Source organism: Chinchilla lanigera, unplaced genomic scaffold (assembly GCF_000276665.1).
Source record: "Chinchilla lanigera isolate Chin_1 unplaced genomic scaffold, ChiLan1.0 scaffold00036, whole genome shotgun sequence".
Lineage (NCBI taxonomy): Eukaryota > Metazoa > Chordata > Mammalia > Rodentia > Chinchillidae > Chinchilla > Chinchilla lanigera.
Genome location: NW_004955437.1, coordinates 18654181 through 18669000, shown reverse-complemented (window position 1 = coordinate 18669000; position 14820 = coordinate 18654181). Strand labels below are relative to the sequence as shown.

The 14820-nt window shown below is 37.7% G+C and overlaps 1 protein-coding gene across 3 annotated transcripts in view; it reads right to left on the bottom strand.

Moving 5' to 3' along the window:
* Positions 1-200: 200 nt before the first annotated feature.
* The window catches only part of P4ha1 (prolyl 4-hydroxylase, alpha polypeptide I), a 64276-nt gene continuing 49656 nt past the window's right edge, over positions 201-14820 (bottom strand). For all 3 annotated transcript variants that reach the window (XM_005389998.2, XM_005389997.2, XM_013516757.1), the window contains exons 11-15: positions 13320-13373; positions 9875-9940; positions 3244-3312; positions 2688-2784; positions 201-1196 (exon numbers count right to left, since the gene is read on the bottom strand). In XM_005389998.2, the coding sequence (XP_005390055.1) occupies positions 1126-1196; positions 2688-2784; positions 3244-3312; positions 9875-9940; positions 13320-13373 (357 nt within the window). In that variant the 3' untranslated portion in view covers positions 201-1125. The remainder of the gene's footprint in view (positions 1197-2687; positions 2785-3243; positions 3313-9874; positions 9941-13319; positions 13374-14820) is intronic.

The window sequence follows — 14820 nt, the reverse complement described above, 5'->3', positions numbered from 1 at the left end:
GGAGATCAAATGCAGGGCCCACGCCAGTCAAGCTCTCCACCAAGGTGCACCCCAGCCTAAACAAAGCACATCTTGCAGAGATTTGTAATTCTCTTCCATAACAATGTGGCATCAGTGTGAGTGAAAGCCAAGAGTGTAAACCTAGGTCCTATGTACTAAAGAAGTAACGTAAATTAGAAATATCACACAGAAAACAGAAACATTTTTAAAAAAAGATTTACGATCATAAATAGGTTATTGTTGTCAACACATTTCAGAATTTTTTAAAAAACAAACATTTTGGCTTTTTAAGAAAAAAGATTTTCTTTTAAAATCAATTCCCTCATCACTGAAAGAACCTGTACATTTTTAAACTTCCAGTCTCCTAAGGCACAATATTTAACCAGAATGCCAGTATCACCACCCTGCTGTAGTAAGAATAAGAGGCAAAAAAGCAAAATTTCTGGAAAAAAATCATCAGTCAGTCAAGAGAAAGAGGAACAGACTAACGAGCATGTTAAGAAGGTCTACTGTTGTTACGCAGGACTTTCTGTTTTTAAAAGACTGAAGTATTTTAACTCAAACAGGATTACTTCACCACAGAGCAGCTGTAAGAGAAGAGGATTGGCAAAATACAATGTACTTTCTTTAAGAGGATGTAGGGGAAAACTCAACTTACAATAATGTATGGAGGGGCAAACATCACCTACAGCCCGGATGGGATTCCTGGTTTATTACTTGGGTTTAAGCAGGTCCAGAAAACAAGACCGGGCCAACAGGACCCCTAGCCACCCACCCGGAAACGCCTGCTTCCGCCACACAGCCCGCTCTGGCCCCCCATGCATCAGTCCAGATGTCATGAAATACTAAAACAGATGCTTCAATTATATCTGCCCAACCAAAAAATTGCCTTTGTTATACCAACTGAATTTTTAAGCTTTTTATCAAATGTGGTGATTTAGTGTTACTTGTAAAAGAGAAAACCAACAAACTAAGTGATTGTCCACAGATGCAACACGGGATGAGGTTCATGACTGAATCAATCATGGAGTGTTAGTCAATTGTAAACCCTGAAAGTTAAGACCAGGAACTGTGTGCATCAGACACGTTAGAGTACAACAACAGGAGGGGAGGGGGGCCAGTTTGTCATTCCAGTTCCGACAAGGTGCAGGGTCTTCGAAATTCTTGTCCACGTTCATGCAGCCATTTATTGGATACTGTGGGAAAAAAATACAATAATTATATATTTTTCCTCCCTTCTGAAAGATAGTCTATGAAAAAGTTTCAACATGTATTAAAAGTTCAAAACCAAGCCATATAAAGGTAGATGTTGCTTAAAACTTGGAAACACAGAAAATCTCGTACATATTTGAAATGTACGTATACGTGGACGTAAGTATACACACGTTACGGGGCTATTTGAGTCGATGCACTTCCAGTGTTCAACGTGAGGCTTGAAATGAGACACAGTGGCATTAAGACACAGGTATAGATCACGCAGGACATTTTTTACCTGCTTTCAAAGTACAGCCTTCAAAATAACAAAGACACATAAAAGATGAATGCTCCACTCTACAGGAACAACACTCTGACCTATCACTGCTGTTATGTACCCATGAGGATTCCTTGGTGCCAAGGTACTTTTAAAATCGTACCCCCCAAACTGATTTTCTACTCCATCTCTGGTATTAAAGAACCCAATCACGGGCATGTACTAAATCAAGTAGGTAACTTAATTCTCAGTTGCTCTTTTCTCTTCACCAACCCTTATATGCCGTCTTTACTTGTCAAACCCTGTCGGTGTCCTTACTTGTCTCTCGAATCTGCCTGTTTCCCCACCTTTCTACAGGCTTTCATCACTGCCCACCTCCTCTCCTCATTGTAGCCTGTGGCTCACCAACATTATCCTCAGGGCAGATCTTTAAACCCTGGTGAGCAAGCCTCACTCCTGTCTTAAACAGTAGTGGTAGATACAGCTGGAAAGTGATGTACTGAAATGGACATAACGGGGTAAATATCTGTTAAAATTCATCTGTTTTTCACGGTGCTAGGTGCCCCTTTAATTTCTGCACTCTACGTGCTGTCTAGCCTGACAATTATCTTGGCCCCTGATGTGCCTGCAAATCTTTCAAGTCAAATGCAAAAGGGAAGCTTTGAGGAAGGCTTCCTACTTCGTTCTGGTCCCTCTGTTAGTGTATAGTCTCAGACTGTGAACCACCTGAGGGGAAGATACTGTCTTCTTTAACCGAGTCAGTCTTTCTTGGAATAACAACTAGAAATGGAGTTTTAAAATCTGACATGAAAATTCTGATCTGAGCAATGCAAATGTATATTAAGATCAGGAACTTTTAGCTGGAATCCCATCCAATGTTAATGTCATATTAGGTGAAGCTATGGGAGAAAGGGTGTTTAAAAGTATAGATTAGTTTCAAAATGAAACAAATTATCCAGATGCAGTGGTGATACCTATAATCCCAGCACGCTGGGGGTAGGGGTAGGGGGAATGTGGCAGGAGGATCAAAAGTTGGAGCCCAGCCTGGGCAACTCAGAGACGCTCTCATAATAATACATTAAGATGGGTGGGGATATAGCTTGGTATAAAAGGCCCTGGATTCAATCCTGGGGATTGAATGAATGGTGGCGTTCTTTACCAGGAAAAAAAAAGACAAAAATCACAAATTCTTATTGAAAATGCAGGAGACAGTTACCCCATTTGTTTCCAACTAGCACTGGACAGGCCGCGTGCCGTGTGCTATAATCTCCTTCTCCACTGGCGAACAGGTTATACCAGAAAACAGCAGTTCCCTGTGAAGAACAACTCAAAATTACCACAAATAAAATGTCGCTTTATCATTTTCCACAGTCTACAAATGCTGTTCCCTCCATAGTAGCGTTATATCTTCCTCTAATTTAACTCTAAAAGTGAGTATCACTTTAAAAAGTTGATCATATGAAAAAGTTAGTACCACAAAGCTGCTTGATAAAAAAATGAATGTTTGCCAAAACAAAGATAGCAAACCTAGCAATAGCAATATGGACGGAAAAAAATCATATAAAACCAATTTACTAGATAGCCATAATAAAATATACCATAAAACCCAAAGCTTTGTCTAGAAATCAGAGGTAAGGTCCTTAAGGATACTACATTTTAAAATGTACCTAATTCATTAATTAGACCATGAAATAGAGGTCTGTCTCTTCTTCTGAGACGGGTAAAACAGAGACAAAAAACAAAACAAAATCTCCCTAACAAACCACACTTACTTTTTTGGGCCAAACACTAGCTCCTACTTCAGGAAAAACAGTGGCTCCTCCTGCAGACACATCGCTCATCTGTAAGAGAGAAGGTATTATTCCTGAAGGATTTCATATGCAGGATTCATCTGGAATACTAGAAACACATAGGCTTCTGCTTACCCAGTTGGGTTCCGTATGCTACTCAGTTTTCAAAAACAAAACAAAACGCTTTTTAGGTTTATATGCATAAATTGAACTACAAAAAGTAATGATTAACAAATAAAAAGGAAGGGAGATGGAGATGTAATTCAGGATAGGAACTTCTTTTACAGCTAGAGGGAAAAAGAAATGACTTAAAACTAATATACCAAGCAACAGAGGTATAAATACGTGTTTTACTAAACTAAAAGGTAACTGCCATATAAATTTTGGCAAAAATTTTCATGTTTTGTTCATTGGTAATCTTCAGCATCTAGAAAAGTAATTCAAGAAAAGGAAGTGTTCAGTACATAGTTCTATAAATAAAACTTAAAATAGAGGCAAAAATGAATGAAAATTAGCTGTATCATTTCTCATGCTAGGGAATCAATGCATATTAAAATTAGATTAAAAGATTAACTAGTCATACAGATAACTCAGAATAAAAACTCAAATCCGCTAAACCAACTGAAAGCACACATGCACCAAAATAAGGCAAAGGAAGCACACAGTGAAGATGCTTTAAAAGCAACACACACAGAATACAGACTGCATCACAAAACCCAGCTGCTCACTATAGAAAGCTGCTTCTAAAACAAGTGACTTAAAAACACTGAAAAGATAAGATCTGTCAGGAAAATGCTGTCCCCAAAGAACACAAAACAGACCTTCACATCAAATACAGTTTAAGTCAAGGTAAAAAGCATTAAATGAAGGATATTTTACAGTAATAAATTTATTTTACAGTAATAAATATATAATACTGAGTAGCTAACAGCTGTTAAGCAATAAGAAAATTAACCTTGGTGAGATTTAAAAGTTATACATAATCGTATGTGGCCCATGGGAATAGTATAAAGTAATAAATATTAATACCAAACTAATTAAAATGCTATGTAATTATTTTAGGAAAATAGGAAGGGTGTAGGAAAATAGGAAGGGTGTATACATTGAGGAAAAGAATAAATCTAATATATGGGTAGTAGACCAAATAATGTAACACCAGTGGTTCATAAAGCAATGTAATATGTGAAGAAATGGTTTTTCATATATTTATTTGCCATTTGTATTTCTTCATCTGAGAAGAGCATATTCATCTCAGATATTCACTTTTGGACTTGGTCTTTGAATTGGGAGGGGTCTGGTTTTTTCAATTATTTTTATGCTCTAGATTTAAGTCCTTTGATGGACAACTGGCTAAAATTTTTTCCCACTCTATGGGTTGCCTTTTCACTCTGTTGGTGATTTCTTTTGCTGTGCAAAAGCCTTTTAGTAAGATGACATCCCAGTTGTTGATTCTTTGTAGTATTTCCCATACAATCTGGGTTTTGTTCATGAAGTCTCTGCCTATACCTATGTCCTCAAGATTTCTACCTATTCAATCTTCCAGTAGATTTAGTGTTTCTGTTTTAATGTTTAGATCTTTGATCCATTCTGATTTTAGTTTAGTGCATGGTGATAGACATGGATCTAGTTTTAGTCTTCAGGATGTGGAAAGCCAGTTTTTCCAGCACCATTTATTAAAGAGGCTATCTTTCTTCCAGTGAACATGTTTGGCACCTTGGTCAAAGATAAGGTGGCTGAGTGTGTGTAGTGTTGTTTCTGCATCTTCTAATCTGTTCCACTGATCCGCAGGTCCGTTTTTTTTTTGCCAGTACCATACTGATTTTATCACAATAGCTTTGTAGTATAATTTCAAGTCAGATTGTGATGCCCTCTACCTTGCCTTTGTTGCCGAGAATTGTTTTTGCTATTCTAAGTCTCTTCTGGTTCCAAATGAATTTTAGGAGTGTTTTCTCTAGTTCTGTGAGGTATGCTAATGATATTTTGATTGGGATTGCATTAATCTGTATAACAATTCTGGGAGTGTGCCCATTTTCACTATATGAGTTTTTCTATCCATGAGCAAGAGTTATCTTTCCATTTTCTGATATCTTCTTTGATCTTTTTCAGAGTACTGTAATTGTCAATATAGAGATCTTTTATTCTTCAGTTAGATTGATTTTCTCTTTTTTTGGATGCTATTGTGAAGAGTGTGGTTTCCCTAATTTGTCTCTCAATGAGTTTGTTGTTTGTGTACACAAATGTTATTGATTTTTGAATGTTGACTTTGTATCCAGCTACACTACTTACTGAATTTGGTTATTAAATCTACAAGTCTTTTGTTGGAGTTTTTAGGGTCTTCTATGTAAACAATGTCATCTGCAAGTAATGGTTATTTAACTTCTCCCTTTCCTATCCTTATTCCATTTCTTTCTCTTGTCTAATTTCTCTGGCTAATGTTTTCAGAACTATGTTAAATAGGAGTGGTGATAGCAGGCATCCTTGTCTTGTTCCTGATTTTAGAGTGAAAACTTTCTGGTTTTGACCATTTAGTATAATGTTAGCTGTTGCTTTGTTACAGATGATCTTTATCTCAATCTGATAAAAGTTACCTATTCCAATTTTCTATAGGATTTTTATTGTGAATGAGTGTTGGATTTTGTCAAATGCTTTTTCTGCAACTGTTGAGATGATCATGTGATTTTTGTCTTTGGCTCTGTTGATATGGTGTGTTATATTTATTTATTTGTATATGGTGAATCTTCCCTGCATCCTTGGGACGAATCCTACTTGGTCATGGTGTATAATCTTCTTGAGGATTTGCTACATTGTTTGCCAGTATCTTATTGAGAAGTTTTGTATCTATGTTCATTAGGGAAGTTGGCCTGCAGTTCTCTTTCTTAGTTGGGGCCTTCTCTGGCTTTGGTATCGGGGTAACAGTGAATCCATCAGAACCTGGGCTTTTACTTGCTGATAAATTTTTAGTTACATTTCAACTTCTAAATAACCTGACTGATACCAGGTTTTATATCTTCTTGAGTCAGTTTGGCAATTCATATATCTCTAGGAATCTGTCCATTTCTTCTGTGTTTTCCATATTAGAGTACAGGTTCATGAAGTAGGTATTGAAGATCTGGATTTCTGCAGGATCCACTGTGATTTCCCCCCTTTTCATTCCTAACTGCTTGAATCTGGGCTTTTCTTTCCTCTTTTGATGAGGTTGGCTAGGGGTTCATCAATTTTATTTAATCTTCAAAGAACCAACTCTTCAACTCATTCATTCTTTGTATTGTTTTCTTAGTCTCAATTGCATTACTTTCTGCTCTGATCTTATAATTTCCTCTCTCCTACGAGCTTTGGGTTTGATCTTTTTCTAGAAGTTTGAGGTTTGACTTTAGGTTATTTATTTCAACTGATTCTGTTTTCCTGATGTGATAATTCATCATAATAAATTTCCCTCAGAGGACTACTTTCATTGCATCCCATAAGTTCTGGTATGTTGTATCGACATTATCACTTAATTAGATAGTATTTAATTTCTTCTTTAATTTCCTCTGTGACCCACTTGTTTAGGAGGTGTGGTTTAATTTCCATGTGTTTATGTAGTTTTTGTGGTTTCTTTGGCCACTGATTTCCAATTTCATTGCACTATGGTCAGATAATATGCATGGGATGATTTCAATTCCTCTGTATTTACTTAAGTATGTTCTATGGGCTAACGTGGTTTACTGTGGAGAACACCCCATGTGCAGCTGAGAAGAATGTGTATTCTGATGTTATGGGGTGGAACACTCTGTAGACATCTAAGTCCATTCACAGGTTTAGTTTAATTCTGATTTCTTTGTTGATTTGTGTCTAACTGATCTAACTGTGAGAGTGGGGTATTAAGGTCCCCCATTACAACTGTGTCCAACATCCTTGGTCGTACGAGAGATGCAAATTAAAACAACACTGAGATTCCATCTCACTCCAGAAGGAATGCTGTTATCAAGAAATTAACCAATAAGGGCTGGGGATTTAGCTCAGCAGCACAGCGCCTGCCTGGCAAGCGTCAGGTCATGAGTTCGATTCCTGGTACCAGAAAACAAAAAAACAAAAAAACAGGAAAACAAAGAAATTAACCAATAATAAACGCTGGTGGGGCTGTGAGGAAGAAGAAACCCTTCCCCACTGTTGGGAGTGTAGACTGGTGCAACCACAGTACTGAGATTCCTCAAAAAACTAGGATTAGAGGTCCCATTTGACCCAGCTATTCCCCTTCTGGGTATCTTTCCAGAAGAATTAAAAACATCATACAACAGCAATATAAGTGCACCCATGTTTATAGCAGCACAATTTGTAATAGCTAAATCTTGGAAATAACTCAAATGCCCATCAACCAAGGAATGGATTAAAAAAATATATGGTCTTTTTATACAATGGAGTACCACTCAGTCACAAAGAAAGATAAACTTGAGACATTTATAGGTAAATGGATGCAACTTGAGACCATATTCATAAGTGACATAAATCAGACTCACATGTGTAAACATTGTATTGTCTCCCTGGTGTGAGAAACTGAAAGGGTAAATAAAGACCAAAATGTACAGCAGATATTGTGAAATCGGAAGAAACTGTTCAACAGGAAAGAGGAACTAGGATGAAGGAAAGGGGAAAGGAAAGAAGAAAGGAAAAAAAAAATGCAAGATAGTTATACTACTAGTTTTTCTTAGTTCAATGAAAAGAAAGATTTGTGCCAGTATTGTTTGGAGAATTTTTTATGCCTATATCTTATACTCTGAGTAACTACTTTGAAGATAACAGTATGCAATGTATTAACTATTGTTATTCTCCAATTATTTTGTTATGAAATTTTGTTTTTTCCATAAAATAAAAAAATGTGTGAAGAAACAAACGCAGGAACAAAGGAAACATTAGTGGTTCTTAAACATCTGAAAAGATGCTCTATCTCTCTAACAAGAGATACACAAATTAGAACCACACCATCACTGCCAACTTGATAAGTGACGAATACACAGACCAAGACGTAAACTGCTACAGCTCTCTGGAGAACTCACGTCTACAAAGTACACAATCTTCATAGCAAAACTGTACCAGCTTCTCTCCTGGTTTTCCCTTGGAAATTAAAAAAAGATTTTGAATCTTAGTAGTGTACCTCATACTCTTTTGGAAACAAAACTGAGTTGTGAGGGGAATGGAAACAGGGAAAGTAAGAAAGAGATATGGAGGGAAGGGAAGAGGGTGAGAAGGTGCACTGGAAATAGGAAAGGAGGCAGAGAGAAGGGGAGGATATAGACTGAACGGAGAGAGAGAGGTAGGGAGGTACTACTGATAGCAAAGAGACACAGTTTCATAAAATTCACCTGGTGGTAAGACAGAGGAAGGATAATAAAATGCGTAAAATTAAATCTAGATATAAAACACATCTTTCTCCAGTACGTCCTGATCTGTCTCACCCTACATGCTCGTGGCAGGGCGGGAGCTGGGGACCGAATCCAGGGCCTTATGCATGGTAGGCAGACACGCTCTCTACCACTAAGCTACACCTTCAGCACTGCATCCTCTCTTTACATGACACTGACACGCATCCCACATGGCAGTGGGCCTATGTTACATCACCTTGAACTCAGGTGGACCTTTGTAAATGCTACAATTAATAGAATACACCAGGAATTACACTATATGACTTCTGAGGGCAGGTCATAAAATGCCATGACTTTTGAGTTGTTCCTTTGAGATGCTTGCTCTTGCAATACAGTCACGACGCTGTGAGGAAGCTCAGGCCACAAGGATTGGCCAAGACTGTGGGTAAGCCGGCTGACAGCCAGCCTCAGCCTTCAAGAAGACTACACCACCAGACTAAATGCAGGACAGATCTAGAGCAGGAATCATAAGGTGAACCCAGTCAACCTCACAACCACGACAGATGACACTACAAGGATCATTACTTTAAACCATTGTTTTGGGATGATTTGCTGTGCAAGCAATGGAAAACTGGAACAAATTTTATGATTGTAACAATTTTGAAGTTGGAAACAGATCTCGGTGGTAAAGTATGTGCCTACTGTTGGTGATGCCCTTTGTTTGATGCTCAGCGCCACACACACAGAAACTAGGTAGTTTACATGTACCAATACATTAATAATTTGTAAAAGTTAAGATCATACTGTTGTAACTTTAAAAACCATGAGGATGGTTATTGTTAGAGGGACTTCTAAAGTATTCAAATGTGCTATTCCTTGACTTGGGTGCTGATTACCAGATGTATTCACTATTCTGATATACTTTAATAAAAACTTAATTCAGAAGAAAAGTTTACTAAAATAGTATGTGTATGTACATATAATGTGTACGCAGATATACATATTTGAAAATATGAATGATCACCTCCACAGAGTGGGCTCTCAGTAATTTTAATTTACTTCTTTAGCTTTTCCCAAGTTTCTACAATGAACACCTGTATTCCTAAATTTTAAAAGTGGCAAATGGAAAAAAATTATTAACTCCTTTTACTTAGTCACAAAAAGTTTAAAGTAGAATGTTAATAGGAGCTATGCTGAATAAACTTCACTGAACGCATCAAAATAAATGAATCATGTGATGAAATCTCGATTTAAAAATTGTAGCCGTCACTTACATAAAATAGCCACGTGGCAATTCTGTTTCCTGTCCCCAGTTCTTTGAAGGCATCTGGTTCATCTTTCTGTGAAAAACAAAACCCCCCAACAAAGTCAGTGGTATAAAATCCAGTAGCTACTCCAGTGACAACTAAACATCAGTAGCAGTAAGTTAAAGAATATGCCAAAAATAATCCCAGTAGGTTCCCATGTAATTTATAGACTATTGGCAACACTAACCACTCAAGTACTTGCTGACTGTTGATTCAGCTTGTACAATGGATATTTTCTGACACAATTATCGGGGGGGGGGTGCGGGGAAATAACCAGATTCTTAGCCTAAACAAGGAGAACCACTATCAACTAACCACAGACTATTTTAAAAGTTAATACCTACAATTTTAGCTTCCAAAAAATAAGACACAAGAGCCACCTCTTAGCTACATTCATGAAACTTGTTCACCATAGGTGAAACTTTTACAATGAGGTTTACTTTCAACTCAAATATTTAGAGTTATTATGACTTTCTTTTGGACAGTCAACACTTTAATCATGCTGGAGACTTCATACCCTAAGTCTAAACTAAAATACCTCTTGGCATTAGCCAGGAAACTATCCAGAGGTCCTTGAACTGAACTGTGGTACATTCATACCATGGCGTACTACTCAGCAACAGACAGAGCTCACTACTGGTGCACAGAAGAACTTGGGTGAACCTCAAGACCATTGTGGTGGATGAAGAAAGACAATCTCAAAAGATACAGGCTGTACGGTTCTATTCATGTAGCATTCATGAATTAACATTATTAAAAACAGAACAGACTGGCTATAAGAGGTAGGGATGGGAGGACAGAGGGTATGTGGGATTCTGCAACAGAATCTGGTGACAGAATGATAGAGCTTGACTGTGGTAGTAAGTACATAAAGCTACACATGTGACAAAACTGCGCGGAAACAAATGAAACACGAATAAACTCTGTGGCCAATACCGAATTCCTAGTTTGACAGTGCACTACAGTTCTGCAAGGTACTGATCCTGGGCCAACCGCGGGAAGGTGTGTGGGACCTCCCTGCACATTCATTTTGTTACTTCCTATAAGTCAGTATTTATTTCAAAATAAAAAGCTAAAACAATACAATTTAGTTTTGTTACGTCAGGGTTGTCCCTGTAGTCTTTCACATCATCAAAACTCCTCTCACATATGTAACAGTAAAATCTATTCTTTGCAGGTCTTCATAGAAAAAGAGCCCAGGATTCCAGGACTGAGCCATGAAAGGGTTATTACACAATACAGACTGTGTTTTCTTTCCAAAGAATCTATCCTTCTTTAATAATGGTAATAATATAGCTAGGCTTGTGGTGCATGCCTGTAATCCCAGGACTTGGGAGGCTGAGGCAGAAGGATCATTGCGAGTTCAGGACAAGCCTGGGATACAAGGTGAGGTCAAGGCCAGCCTGAACTGCATAGTGAGACCCTGTCTCAAAAAGACAAAATAATAATAAGAGTAATACATCAAGACCTTTATTGAGATAATGTAGTGTATTTGTTAGAATTTTAAGTATAATAAACCTTAATTAAGATTTAGTAATATCACTTGTAGCTGAATATATTAAGTAAAAAGACAGCAATATTTATTAGTCTTAAACCAAGAGTCCCTGTCTAGCAGCACAAACTTTTAAAGAACTGTTTTAATATTCCCTACCCTACTCTCTAGAACAGTACTTTTTACATCTTTTGTTTTTCTTTTTCTTTTGAGATTGTCCAGGCTGCTCTGGAACTCCTGGATTCAAGAGATCCTCCTGCCTTAGCCTCCCAAGTTACTGGAATGACTACATATGCACCACTGCATCCAAATTCTTCTGTATTTTATCTTCCTATCTCAAAATGTAGTCTGGTAATTGCTTCACTAATTCATCTGTTTCTAAACTGTTAACTTATCCATTACCTTTTAAATATCATCAATTTTTTTCTTTAAGAATTTTCTAGCCAGGCATGGTGGTGCACACCTGTAATCCCAGCACTTGGGAGGCTGAGGCAGGAGGATCTGTGTGAGCTCGAGGCCAGCCTGGGCTACAAAGTAAGCTCAAGTCCAGCCTGAACTGTATAGTAAGACCCTGTCTCAAAAAAGAACAACAAAAAAAGAATTTCCTTTTGCTTACTTTTCAAATATGCTAAATCATTTTGACAGTATGCTGTTTTTGTCCCACCCTTCCCCACACACACATATTATGCACTTACTTTTGCATTCTGTGACTGATTTCTATAGTATCGGAAGTCCTAGAGATGTCTAAATACATTGGTTGCTTCAGTCTTACCAACAGTGCCTTATTATTAGTTAATGATTTCTAAAAAATGAGTCCATGTTTAGCTGAGAATGAGCTAAATATCTTAGAATGAGAAGCTTCTCTTCAGGGAGGATGTGTTTGTTTCTGCAAGATTAAGAACCACTATCAGCGCCTGCCTGGCAAGTGCAAGGTCGTGAGTTCGGTTCCCAGTACCAGAGAAAAACCAAAAAAAAAAAAAAAAAAAAAGAACCACTATCAAACTGAACAACTTTTAATTTCTTCTCTTCCAGAGTAGTAAAAATTCACATCCAGGATCACATGAGGGCAGGCCTATCCTTTAAAACTCTCAGAAGCAGCACACACACATACCTACCCCGTGATAGAAACAGACTGTTCTCCTTCAGCTCCTGCCTAAAAGCAGATTATTTTCAAACTCACCCTTTATTCACAAAGATGTCACCCTTCTGGAGACTCAGATGTCATGCATGAGTCTCAGGTTCAGCACACTGTAGCAGCTCTTCTCTCAGAGCCGGTAATCCACTAAGCCCCAGGTTCCTAGAGGAACGTGCCCCCAGCCTCAGCTTTAATTTTTCCCTCCTTCAACTGTCTAATTTTAGGCTCTGGGTCTCTTTGTTCAGTTTTGTCTTTAGCTACATCCTTTGCCTGCTTCTAGGCTTACTTACCTAAGCACCTTAGCTATTGCATACCCAGGTGTTTTTTACTGCTGAAAGGCTTCTGGAATATCTACTTCCACAAATTTCAAAAAGGCTATGAACTTTTAATACCAAAAGACTTTAATACCTTGACTTCTGTGCTCATCTCTACATTGTCCCGTTTTAGCAAGAGTCCTACCAAATCAGTGCTGCCAGGATCCCCATCCTCAGTATCTGATCAACCTTGATACCTAATCAGGTTCATCTCCCACTATCCCCAGGGAACGTATGCTCTCCCTGCCCTGACTGCAACAAGAATCCTGTTAGGTCCAGGTAGCCAGAATCCTTAGGCTTTTGGGTAATTTTTCACTTACTGATTGCCTCCCTGCTCCTTGGTTATAAATTCCTACCTGTCCTTATTGTATGTGAAGTCAAGCTTAGTCAAGTGTTAGCAAAATTTTTTTCTTTAACAGTATAATGCCTACATTTCAGTGATTGGCCGTGGTCTCCATTTCTTTTACTTACCCGTGCAAAGTCAAAATGAGGTTCATATTGTCCCCCAACTCCATAATTTGCTACCTGAAGGGAAGAAACAAAACATGAATGAAAGAGCTGTCAAGATTATTACTCAAAAAAACTATGAGTCCTATTTTGGTCTCTTATATAGTTAGATGCTGCAAGAGAAATGAAGAAGTATTTAATATCAATGAGAATTTCAAAGAATGTGGAGATGGAAAATTGAGGATAGCTATGATATGCTTTTTCTTTAGCAAATATTTGGAGGATATGTATTTCCCTAATATATAACTTGAAGTAAAATCCTGAGATTTCTATTTTCACAGTTACTTCCTTTGGAATTTAAATAAAATAAAAATGGGGGGAGGGCACTGGAGAGTGAACCCAGGGTCCTGTGCATTCCAACCTAGCATCTTCCACTAAGCTAAATCACCAACCCTTCTGTGAGGCAGGGTCTTGCTTAGTTGCCCGGGATGGCCTCAAACTTGTGATCCTTCTGCCTCTGCCTCCACCTCCTGAGGACAAATTATTCTTAATAAGTTTTCAAAAAGAGGAAAAACTCTATTTCTCAGTATTTTTAGTGTTTTAAACTGCAACTGACGAGTGTCACTGCCAAGATAATGATGATAGTCACATAAAAATAATGAAGCTGGACTCCCCCAACCTCATAAAACCATATGCAGAAATTAACTCAAAATAGATCAAAGGTATCAATAGAAGTATAAACTATAAAACTTTTAGGGCCAGAGGGTCAGCTCAACAGTATAGTGTGTGTTTAGTGCTTAAGGTTGCAGGTTCAAGCCCCAGCACCAAATATAAAAACTGTAAAACTCTTAGATGAAAAAACATAAGTGTAAATCTTAGAGACTTTGGATTAGGCAATGGTTTCTTAGACATCTAATCAGACTTTACCAAAATTAACAAGGTAAAAAAAAAAAAAAATCAAGGCCCAGGGATATAGCTCAGTGGCACAGTGACTGGTCCTGAGTTTGATTCCCAGTACCAGAAAATGAAAAACATTAACAAGTTAGCCACCTGATCTTTGACAAAGGTGCCAAACACATTCAGTGGAAGAAAGCCTCTTTCATAAATGGTGCTGGAAAAACTGACTTTCCACATGCCAAAGATTAAAATTAGATTCATTTCTTTCACCATGCAGAAAATGGATCAAAGATCTAAATATTAAAACAGAAACATTAAATCTACTGGAAGGCAGAAAAGGTAGAAATCTTGAAGATATAGGGGTAGGCAAAGACTTTTTGAATAAAATCCTGATCGGACAGGAACTATCACAAAGAATCAACAACTGGGATCTCATCTTACTAAAAAGCTTTTTGCACAGCAAGAGAAACCAGCAACAGAGTGAAGAGACAACCCATAGTGTGGGAAAAAGTGTTTGCTGGGTGTTCCTCAGACAAACGATTACTATCTAGAACATATAAAGACTTCAAAAATATCAGACCCCTCAAATTTAAAGACCCAATCCAAAAATGGGCATCTGAGATGAATG